This window comes from Macrobrachium rosenbergii, chromosome 37 (assembly GCF_040412425.1).
Source record: "Macrobrachium rosenbergii isolate ZJJX-2024 chromosome 37, ASM4041242v1, whole genome shotgun sequence".
NCBI lineage: Eukaryota > Metazoa > Arthropoda > Malacostraca > Decapoda > Palaemonidae > Macrobrachium > Macrobrachium rosenbergii.
Window position 1 is genome coordinate 522,501 of NC_089777.1, and position 12,358 is coordinate 534,858.

At 34.7% G+C, this 12,358-nt stretch overlaps 1 protein-coding gene across 2 annotated transcripts in view; it reads left to right on the plus strand.

Moving 5' to 3' along the window:
• Positions 1 to 12,358, plus strand: part of LOC136825236 (cytoplasmic 60S subunit biogenesis factor ZNF622-like) — a 405,172-nt gene that overhangs the window by 154,318 nt on the left and 238,496 nt on the right. For both annotated transcript variants that reach the window (XM_067081270.1, XM_067081269.1), the window contains exon 4: positions 1,847 to 1,970. In XM_067081270.1, the coding sequence (XP_066937371.1) occupies positions 1,847 to 1,970 (124 nt within the window). The remainder of the gene's footprint in view (positions 1 to 1,846; positions 1,971 to 12,358) is intronic.

Below are 12,358 nucleotides of genomic sequence, written 5' to 3' on the forward strand. Positions count from 1 at the left end.
AGCAGAAATCGGCGATTTTCGGTGCCGAAAAATTGCCGATTGTCATCGCTAGACAAGCGTCATAAAACCAGATCGCTGTTAACCGAGCCCACCGTTAACCGGGGACTGCCTGTATATGGATGATTTTGCCATATACAGCAACATGTATAAAGCATGCAGAATGAATGATCAATAAAACTATAATAAAAATAGATGAATGGACCTCATCTGTAGGCTTTAGGTTTTCCATAGAAAAAACTCAAGCTGTCATGTTGTATAAAAATAAAAATTGGAAAAAAGGTGAAGAAATAGAATTGAAAATCAGAAACCATAATACAGTATACCAATTAGCCAGACTGCAAAATATTTAGGTTTAATATTTGATGTACACCTGAATTGGAAAGCCCATATAACTTACATAAAATCAAAATGCGAAAGGGCACTAAGTCTAATTAAAAAATTATCACACAGATATTGGGGAGCTGATAGACATACTCTTACCATACTGTATAAAGCAACAGTGTTATCAATTATTGACTATGGAAGTGAAAAATATGGTTCAGCGTCAGAAGCAGTACTGAAAATATTAGATCCAATTCACAATGAAGGACTAAGAATATGTACAGGAGCATTTAGATCCTCACCAGAGTCCTTAGTACAAGTCGAATGTAGTGAACTGCCACTGTTCCTGCATAGAGAGTTGATAACAGTGAAAAGTGCATTAAGAATCAAGATAAGTGATTCGCCAACCAAAAATCTATTTGATCTAAGAGATATATTTATAAACAATCATCCACCTCCTTTCCCAATTAGAGCTAATAGATTGTTTGTTGCAAAATGAAGGTAAATTATTAAATTACTAGAATGTAAGAATTATAGCTTACAATTGCATTTTTCTACCATTTCGGTCGAGTCAAAGTTGACCGAAGGTTGAAATTTTGGCACATATGGTGATTTATATGAAAATATGTCAAAATTGATAAAAGCTACAACCATGAGTTATTTTGTGTTGTATTCTACATGAAATTGTGCACATTTTCATATATAAAACTTTATGTAACGGCTGATAGAAAACAGTGCAAAAATTATGACAAAGTGACTAAAGAATTTCTGAGATTTTCAGCAGAGTTGGCACGGACGTAAGGAAAATTTTTTTTTCAAAAATTCACCATAAATCGAAATATTTTGCTAGAGACTTCTTGTTTGTTGCAAAATGAAGGTAAATGATTGAATATTACTAGAATGTAAGAGTTTTAGCTTACAATTGCATTTTTTTACCATTTCGGTCGAGTCAAAGTTGACCGAAGGTTGAAATTTTGGCACTTATCATGATTTATATGAAAATATGTCAAAATTGATAAAAGTTACAACCATGGGTTATTTTTTGTTGTATTCTACATGAAATTGCGCACATTTTCATATATAAAACTTTATGTAAAGGCTAATAGAAAATGGTGTAAAAATTACGACAAAGTGACTAAAGAATTTCTGAGATTTTCAGCAGAGTTAGCTGATGCTTTCTTTTGGGATAAGAAAGAAATTCACGCATGCGCAGCTGGGTCACGCTTGTAAACAAAACAACAACATGATCCATGAACTCCCAGCATCCCTCAAGGCGCGTGATTTAAAATTTTTTGCAAACGAGGCCTATAAGTATTTTTCCACGAATATTTAAAAAAACTTTTTGTAGTCGATGTATTTTACATCCACTCGGCACTCGACAGACAACTTTTGTCGACGTAAAATACGTCCAGTCGGCGTTAAAGGGTTAAATAAAAAAATTCAAAGTAAATATTTTAACATACAAAATATTATTTTACTTTGTTATAATGGTTTTTGTATGACATGAAATTATTTTGATTTGCAGGAGGAACAAAGTAAGGAAGCTAAACTGAATTGCAGAGTGTGCAATTGCTCTTTTGCCAATCAAGTATCCTACTATAATCATGTGAGGTCCCAACAACACATGGTGAAGAGTGCTGGGCTTGATGGTTTGTATCAGTTTATAAAAAATTTTAGTGCTATTAAGTTCTGTGAAAATATAAATCAGTTTATTGGTAATATTGCAAAAAGTATCATTTGATTCAACACCAACCCATTACTACACTTTAGCCTAATCTGCAGTAGGAGTTGTTTCCAGAAATGTCCCAGAAAAAGAGTCCTCTCTTATCATATCTGAATATGCCTCCTGGTCCATGACCACCTATGTTGGTGAAAACTGGTCATTCTTTTCATGTCTGATGCATGGATCACACCTGCAATCTCATTCCTTGGTGCTTTATGGCAATAATCTTTATTATAATCGGTTTGATTTGTAAAATAATTGTGAACAGTAATCCTGTAGGGAATTGGTAAACACCTGGAAGTTTCCAACTTAGATAAAGGTTTACTGCTGCTGTGTGCCACTCCCTCCCTCTCTAGAGCAAAACAGCAATCACTTCAAAGTTAGGGAGTCTGGTCAGAATGGCAACAAAATTGCAGTTAATAATATTTTGCCAAAAATGGTAGCACTGCAATACCATAACTTACAGTAATGGCATAAAATCGTAGGCTGTGGATAATTTAACAGGTTCATGATCTAGGGTAGGGCACTGAAACAACTAAAAATACAGTATAGGCTAAGTTACTAAACCAAGGTAGCCTAGCATAGGAATATGCCTTACGTACAACACTAACTGCTATGACAGGTCTATCAAATTAAATTGCCAAATCATCAAATTATGAATCTTAACATTAATAGTAATGACCACCCAGCAAAGCAAGGAGAGCCAATCTCCAAAAATTGACTGATTATAATTAACCAGATGTTAACTTTGATAAACTAATGTTCTGTATCTAAGTGAATTGAATAACAAGCATATGTTGGGTAAGTTTGAATCAGTTGCGCTAATTGGCGTGAAAATCAACTTTACCGAAGACAGTTTTCGCTTTGCCTCATACAGTGGTGCCCACCATTTCCCCTTGGTTTTTTCTTTCCCCCACCGAACCTGTTGATACAGAACAGAGGACATACAAGATGCCCAAGACAGACAAACATTGCACTTACAACGTTGAATTTTTTAATAGTGATAGAGGCAAAGCTGCTGTATTTGCATGATTCTGGACAAAAGTTAATTAAAGAAAATGCAATAATAGGCAATTTACTGACTAAAACAATCAATAATTAAATTTGAAACATATGCTCATGAAAGTATGTGAGGTTGGTCCAAGATGTGTATTAAGGAGCAAAAATGCAGGTTAGAAGCAGTGTTGGGTTAACTGAATGGATACCAGTATGAGTTGGTTTACATCGGGGATCTGCTTTAAGTCCGTATCTTTTTGACCTGATAATGGATGTGCAATCTCAAGGAATAAGAGATCAATCCCCCTGAAGCATGTTGTTTGCTGATGACATCGTGTTATGCAGCACCAACAGAGGGGTAGTGGAGTCAAAACTAGAGCAGTGGAGGAAGGTACTGTACTGGAAGACAGAGGTTTAAAGATAGGTAGGAAGAAGACTGAATACCTAAGTTTTAATGAAGATCAAGACTCCGAGATTAGTGTGGAAGGGACAAGGTTGAACCGAGTAGAAAAATTTAAGTATCTTGGTTCAGCAGTGGCTGATGATGGAAATTTGGATGTAGAAATAACACAGAGTGCAGGCTGGATGGAAAAATTGGAGAAAGATGTTAGGTATCTTGTGCATCCGCAGAGTCAATATAAAGGTTAAAGGAAGAGTGTATAAGACAGTAGTGAGACCAGCTTTGATGTATGGAGCAGAAACATGGCTGGTAAAGAGAGTCCAAGAGAAGGAATTGGATGCGGTAGGGATGAAAATGCTCAGGTGGATGTGTGGAGTAACAAAAATGGACAGGATAAAAAATGAAAGAATAAGAGGAACCACTAAAGTTGTAGAACCGTCAAAGAAGGTCCAGGAAAGAAGACTGCAGTGTTATGGCCATGTGATGAGAAGGGATGAGACATGTGTAGGGAGGAGTGTGATGCAGATGAAGGTGCCTGGTGGGAGAGCAAGAGGAAGACCAAAGTGAAGGTGGATGTAGTTAGAGGAGATCTGAGAGACAAACAATTGTCAGAGGACAATGTGTTTGGCCGAAGCCAGGTGGAGGGAAGCTGTCAGAAACAGCGACCCAACATAGAAGTGGGAAAAGATGCAGAGAAAGAAGAAGAAGAATGCTCACGAAAGCATGGCAATAGACCAGTGTTTACAAAACTACTAAATTTTTAATTTGGTGAAATTATTGGTGAGCAAACACTGAAAATAGCATACAAATAAAATCATCACATGCCTAAAGATTGTGTTAACTTAAATTTTTCATGAGGAAAAAATATGAGAATATTCAAGATAACATCTACATTCCTCCCACACAATAAATGAAAGGGACATTCATGGTTTATTCATGGCCTATATGTCTTAGAAGCTACAACAACAAAGAATAGCTCTACTGGTCATAAAACTACAAAGGCTGTTGGTATATCAGAGCTTGCCTGTTATTACTTTCCATTTCTGCTCATCTACAAGGACATGCATGCAGTAGGGGGATCTGGTGGCTTCATGTGAGGCTCTACAACATTGGTTTCAGCCTCCACTTCACTTACACTTGAGGTCTGAGACTCAGAAGTGTCTGCCTCAACAGTCTTATTGAAACCACAGTGGTATATCTTGTGGATCCAGCCTTCTTAACCCTTAAATGCCGAGCCTCTATTTACAGAAGTGTCTGCCGTATGCCTGATGGCATTCGGGAGTTAGCGCTGCCGGGAAAAGTTTTTTTTTTTTTTTTTTTTTTTTTTTTTAAATCACAGCACGCTTAGTTTTTAAGATTAAGAGTTTATTTTTTAATCCTTTTTTTGTCATTGCCTGAAGTTTAGTATGCAACCATCAGAAATGAAAAAATATCATTATCATATATAAATATTGAAATATATGACAGAGCAAAAAAAAATTTCATATATAATTGTATACAAATCGTGCTGTGAGCAAAACGGTTAAAGCTAATGAGGTATTTTTATTTTCTTTATATTGTACACTAAATTGCGATGATTTTGGTATATAACAAATTGTAAAACGATCAAAGCAACACAGAGAAAATATCACAAAATGATGCATGAATTTGTAACTTGCGGACGTAAAAAGTTTTTTTCAAAAATTCACCATAAATCGAAATATTGTGCTAGAGACTTCCTGTTTGTTGCAAAATGAAGGTAATTGATTGAATATTACTGGACTGTAAGTGTTTTAGCTTACAATTGCAGTTTTCGACCATTTCGGACGAGTTAAAGTTGACCGAAGGTCAAATTTTTTTCTATTTATCGTGATATATATGAAAATATTTCAAAATTGATAAAAGCTACAACCATGAGTTAGTTTTTGTTGTATTCTACATGAAATTGTGCACATTTTCAAATATAAAACTTTATGTAACGACTAATATAAAGCAGTGCAAACGTTACGACAAAGTGACGAAAGAATTTCTGAGATGTTTGGGCGAGTTACCGCGCGGATGTAAGGAAAAAGTTTTTTTCAAAAATTCACCATAAATCAAAATATTGTGCTAGAGACTTCCAATTTATTGCAACATGAAGGTAAATGATTGAATATTACTAGAATGTAAAAGTTCTAGCTTACAATTGCATTTTTCGACCATTTCGGTCGAGTCAAAGTTGACCGAAGGTTGAAATTTTGACACCGTGATTTATATGAAAATATGTCAAAACTAATAAAAGCTACAACCATGAGTTATTTTATGTTGTATTCTACATGAAATTGTGCACATTTTCATATATAAAACCTTATGTAACAACTAATATAAAACGGTGCAAACATTACGACAAAGTGACGAAAGAATTTCTGAGATGTTTGGCCGAGTTACCACGCTTGGATGTAAGGAAAAAGTTTTTTTTTTTTTTTTCAAAAATTCACCATAAATCGAAGTATTGTGCTAGAGACTTCCAATTTGTTGCAAAATGAAGATTGAATATTACTAGAATGTAAGAGTTTGAAGATTGAATATTACTAGAATGTAAGAGTTTTAGCTTACAATTGCGTTTTTCGACCATTTTGGTTGAGTCAAAGTTGACTGAAGGTTGAAATTGTGGCACTTATTGTGATTTATATGAAAATATTTCAAAACGGATAAAAGCTACAACCATGAGTTATTTTTTTTGTTGTATTCTACATGAAATTGCGCACATTTTCATATATAAAACTTTATGTAACGACTAATATAAAACGGTGCAAACATTAGGACATAGTGACGAAAGAATTTCTGAGATGTTTGGCCGAGTTACCGCGCGCGGATATAAGGAAAAAGTTTTTTCAAAAATTCACCATAAATCAAAATATTGTGCTAGAGACTTCCAATTTGTTGCAAAATGAAGGTAAATGATTGAATATTACTAGAATGTAAGAGTTTTAGCGTACAATTGCGTTTTTCAACCATTTTGATAGAGTCAAAGTTGACCGAAGGTTGAAATTTTTGCACTTATCGTGATTTATATGAAAATATTTCAAAATTGATAAAAGCTACAACCAGGGATTGTTTTTTGTTGTATTTTACATGAAATTGCACACATTTTCATATATAAAACTTTATGTAACAACTAATATAAAACGGTGCAAAAATTATTACAAAATGACGAAAGAATTTCTGAAATTTTCCTCCGAGTTACCGCACGGACGTAAGGAAAAAGTTTTTTTCAAAAATTCACCATAAATCAAAATATTGTGCTAGAGACTTCCAATTTGTTACAAAATGAAAGTAAGTGATTGAATATTACTAGAATGTAAGAGTTTTAGCTTACAATTGCGTTTTTCGACCATTTCGGTCGAGTCAAAGTTGACCGAAGGTTGAAATTTTTTGTAGTCGACGTACGGTACGTCCGCTCGTCACCTGACAGAAAATTTTAGTCAACTTACGATACGTCCAGTCGGCACTTAAGGGTTAACTTCTGCTGAATGAATTACATCATCTGAACCAGGAATCAATTCATAAACATGTCCTAAGAGCCACCACTTGCTTGAATTTGTGTCCAAATTTACCTGTACAACATCACCAACTTAAAGGGACACTTTCCTTGGTCAGCAACACTGTTATAATGCTTTTCCCTAAGAGCAATTAAATAATCACCTTTTCACAACTTCTCAAACTTCTTTAGCACTTCAGTCAGTCTGGCATACTCTAGTCTAAGAACTATATTTTCAGCAAATGGTAGCTCATCCTTCGCTAATGCATTAAGAGGAGGGGCTAAACAGACGTTGCCTCTATACAAGAGATGATTTGTTGTAAGAAATTCATCACTATACAGTATTCTGTGATGCTGTTTATTATGGAAGTGAATTCACATAAAGTTTGGAGCTCATGTGTTACTAACTTACGGTACAGAGCTTTAGCCAGGCAACCTTGATGACCCCTGTCAACTGCTCAAAGAAGCCACCTTTCCATGGAGACCTAAGAACCAAAAGTCTCTGCCTCACTGGATGACTTTCCATGTATGATTTGACTTCTGGCTGGCTCTTCACATATATGTTGCCAAAATTGATGAAATCATGTGAAATTGGTTGTGTTGCCTGTGATAACTACTTCTGATATGGAGAAGATTGAACTAAATCTTTGAAAGGTTAACAGAAATTCTGCTGCACACATAAAAGCTACTAATTCTTTATGCATCGCACAACTAGAGGCACAAGTAAATAGGCATATGTATACTTTATACTCAGTAACTGTATCATAATCTACATAAGTGACAGCCCCTGTATAGTCAGTGCCTACACAAGAGAATGGTCTGGGATAGGTGACTTCCTCTGGTAAAGGGGAAGGACCTGGATATGTTGTGAGTTTACCACATACCATCTTGGAAAACATTTTTTCACTATCTTTGATAACTTGTCTTCTCTTAAGAATCTAAACATTTTCTCTGAGCACTACAATTAACCCTGAAACATCGCAATGGTTGTATGACATATGATGAGGAATGTGGTCAAATGACTTCTTGGTGGTAGTTGGTAAGGCAATTTTACCAATTCCTCAAGTTAGCATGCTGATTGCACCCTTTGGTGCATACCAAACCATACTTGTCCAGGTACAAATTCAGACTCCAAACAAACTGCTTGATGTCATCTGAGACCTCAAGGTTAGGCTCTTGAAGATATGCAGTTACATTAGGGAAATGTTACTGTTGTTCCAGTCTCAATAAATACAACATGGGATCTAATGGGAACTGATAGCCAACGATTAAATTAATGAACTTTCATATTAACAGCATCATTCGTTTGACCTGAGTCAGACCGGAGTAACAGTTTACTTGAACAATTACTTGGGCTGGTTCAATATTGATGGGCTCTACAGTATCTCGTTAACTGAAACATTTAAGGAGTAATCTACTAAATGATCTCTTTGAGGAGGATACCCTAGGGTTAATAGCCAACTTGTTCCACATTTCCACAAGGACGAGGAAGTTAAAACCTTAACTGGACAACTGACAACAATTTTGCAGGGTTTTCTCTGGTATTAACATACATGATAGGAAATTTAAAATCCTGTATCTCTTTTACTTTGTTTCTGACATAAGGATCTTTATATTTTTTATTCTTAATGCGAGCAATGGTTACTTCACTGTCACTCCAAATTACACAAGACTGAAAATTCAGTGATGAATTATTCATTAGGCTATTGGCCAGCTTACATCCAACATAGACTGAAGTCAGCTCCAGTTTAGGAATAGTTAACTTTTGATGAGGACCAACACAAGCTTTACTTACTTACATGTTACTACCTTGAGAGCTCAAGTCAACTGAATAAGCTACTGCACCGAATGCTCTTTCAGAGGAATCACAAAACACTTAACTGACATCTCCCAGGACTCACAACAAATCTAGGAAATTCCAGACAAGAAATTCTTGACTTACTACTTGATCCCATTTGAAATATGACTTCCATAAATCTTGAACTAGTATTTTACCCATTATAACCATAGGAAATACCAGCCCCAGTGGGTTGAAAACACTTGACACACGTAAAACACTGAGTGTTTAGTAACTACTGATCGATTCTGTTTACAAGGCTTAACTTTCATCTTATCTGATGCAACATTCCATAAAACTCCTTAAACTGAAAACACTCCCTTTTACATTAAGTTTTCTGTTCCAGTTAGCTTATTGAACTAAAATTTTTTTAAAACCAGTTCCTGTCATGGCATACCAGCATCAGTCAAAATTCCATTTATGACAGAATATTCCTCAGACATCTGATCAGCAGTTTTATACATATGTCAGAAATCATCCACATAAAAACAAAATATAAGTGACTTAGCTAAACAGTCTGGATGGTATAAAGGACTTAACTAAACAGTCTGGATGGTGACTAAAGTGGTAATCCAAAGTACCTTGCAAAAAAAAGGGTCCAAAACATACAACTTTAAATCAAAATCTGACAACACTAGACAGATTTGATAAATCAGTCATCCACAGCTTATTGTTGATACAAACAGTGGCACATAGTACTATACTGATTAGACTATGCCCACACACTGAAAATAGCCTTATGCACGAATCTGGTATGTTGCAGTATGACTTCAATGCAAATCAAATCTGAAACATGTTAGTTATCACCAGTATATGGCCTTTGTGTGAATAGGCTAGTATACAAAAGCACATGATATGATTCACAAATGCTAGCCTACTGAATCTTGCATGTTGATTCAAACTTACTGGCTCCAAACAAAAGGCAGTTTAATTCATAGACCTACTAACCAATACAACCTAACCTGTTTTGTTTGGTAAATTTCTGCAAATCACATATCTGGTTTGAAGGACCATTAATGCATGTAGCAAATTGGCAAAGATCTGGAAGTGTCTGGCTCAGATGAAGGGTATTGCTGTCATGCTTTAGAGTGGGAAGGAGTGGCACATGGCAGCGTTAGCCTTTGTATGAGCCAGAAGCTTCTGGGTTTTTGCCAATTCACTATAAATCCTTTTCATTATTCCCCTTTCTTGATCATGTGATGGTGATAGTTACTTGTACTTAACCCTTTAACGCCGAAGCCCTATTTACAAAAACGTCTCCCGTATGCCGGCGGCGTTCGGTGAGTTAGCGCCTGCGAAAAAAAGTTTTTTCAAAAAATCACAGCACGCTTAGTTTTTAAGATTAAGAGTTCATTTTTGGCTCATTTGTTTTGTCATTGCCTGAAGTTTAGTATGCAACCATCAGAAATGAAAAAAAAATATCATCATATATAAATATTGGAATATATGACAGCGAAAAAAAAAAACTCGTATATAATTGTATACAAATCGCGCTGTAAGCAAAACGGTTAAAGCTAATGACTTAATTTTTTTAGTTGTATTGTACACTAAATTGCAATGATTTTGGTATATAACAAATTTTAAAACGATCAAAGCAACACAGAGAAAATATTATCACAAAATGATGCATGAATTCATAACGCGCAGACGTAAAAATTTTTTTTTTTTTAAATTCACCATAAATCGAAATATTGTGCTAGAGACTTCCCGTTTGTTGAAAAATGAAGCTAATTGATTAAATATTACTAGACTGTAAGTGTTTTAGCTTACAATTGCAGTTTTCGACCATTTCAGTCGAGTTAAAGTTGACCGAAAGTCGAATTTTTTCTATTTATCGTGATTTATATGAAAATATTTCAAAACTGATAAAAGCTACAACCATGAGTTATTTTTTGTTGTATTGTAAATGAAATTGCGCACATTTTCATATATAAAACTTTATGTAACGACTAATATAAAACTGCAAATATTACGACAACGAGACGAAAGAATTTCTGAGATGTTCGGCCGAGTTACCGCAAGAGACGTAAGGAAAATGTTTTTTAAAAAATTCACCATAAATCAAAATATTGTGCTAGACTTCCAATTTATTGCAAAATGAAGGTAAACGATTGAATATTACTAGAATGTAAGCGTTTTAGCTTACAATTGCGTTTTACCATTTCGGTCGAAAGTTAAAGTTGACTGAAGGTTGAAATTTTGGCAGATATCGTGATTTATGTGAAAATATTTCAAAACTGATAAAAGCTACAACCATGAGCTAATTTCTGTTGAATTCTACATGAAATTGCACACATTTTCATATATAAAAGTTTATGTAACGACTAATGTAAAACAATGCAAACATTACGACAACATGACGAAAAGAATTTCTGAGATGTTCAGCCGAAGTTACACACAAGCAGACGTAAGGAAAAAATTTTTTTTTCAGAAATTCACCATAAATCGAAATATTGTGCTAGAGACTTCCAGTTTGTTGCAAAATGAAGGTACATGATTGAATATTACTAGAATGTAAAAGTTTTAGCTTATAATTGCGTTTTTTGACCATTTCGGTCGAGTTAAAGTTGACCGAAGGTTGAAATTTTGGCAGTTGTCGTGATTTATATGAAAACATTTCAAAACTGATAAAAGCTACAACCATGAGTTATTTTCTGTTGTATTCTACATGAAATTGTGCACATTTCCATATATAAAACTTTATGTAACGACTAATATAAACGGTGCAAACATTACGACAACGTGATTTAAAGAATTTCTGGCGTGGGACGTAAGGAAAAGTTTTTTCAAAAATTCACCATAAATCGAAATATTGTGCTAGAGACTTCCAATTGGTTGCAAAATGAAGGTAAATGATTGAATATTACTAGAATGTAAGAGTTTTAGCTTACAATTGCATTTTTTTACCATTTCGGTAGAGTCAAAGTTGACCAAGGTTGAAATTTTGGCAGTTATCGTGATTTATATGAAAATATTTCAAAACTGATAAAAGCTACAACCATGAGTTATTTTCTGTTGTATTGTACATGAAATTGCGCACATTTTCATATATAAAACTTTATGTAACGGCTAATATAGAACAGTGCAAAAATTACAACAAAATGACAAAAGAATTTCTGAAATTTTCGGCCGAGTTACCGCGCAGGGGTAAGAAAAGTTTTTTTCAAAAATTCACCATAAATCGAAATATTGTGCTAGAGACTTCCAATTTGTTGCAAAATGAAGGTAAATGATTGAATATTACTAGAATGTAAGAGTTTTAGCTTACAATTGCGTTTTTCGACCATTTCGGTCGAGTCAAAGTTGACCGAAGGTTGAAATTTTTTGTAGTCGACGTTTGCTACGTCCACTTGGCATTCAACAGACAATTTTAGTTGACGTTTGCTACTTCCAACAGGTGTTTAAAGGTTAACTTAATTGCCTTTTTTAATGTTTACATTCTTCATGGTCCTAAACACCTGCTGCAAATGGTCGTACCTAAATGGCAAATCTGTAATGCTGAGTATATTTGAACAGCCAAGTGTTCACTTGTTTTGGGAGCTAAGAAATGTTTTGGTTACCTTATCAGTTATAAAAATATTT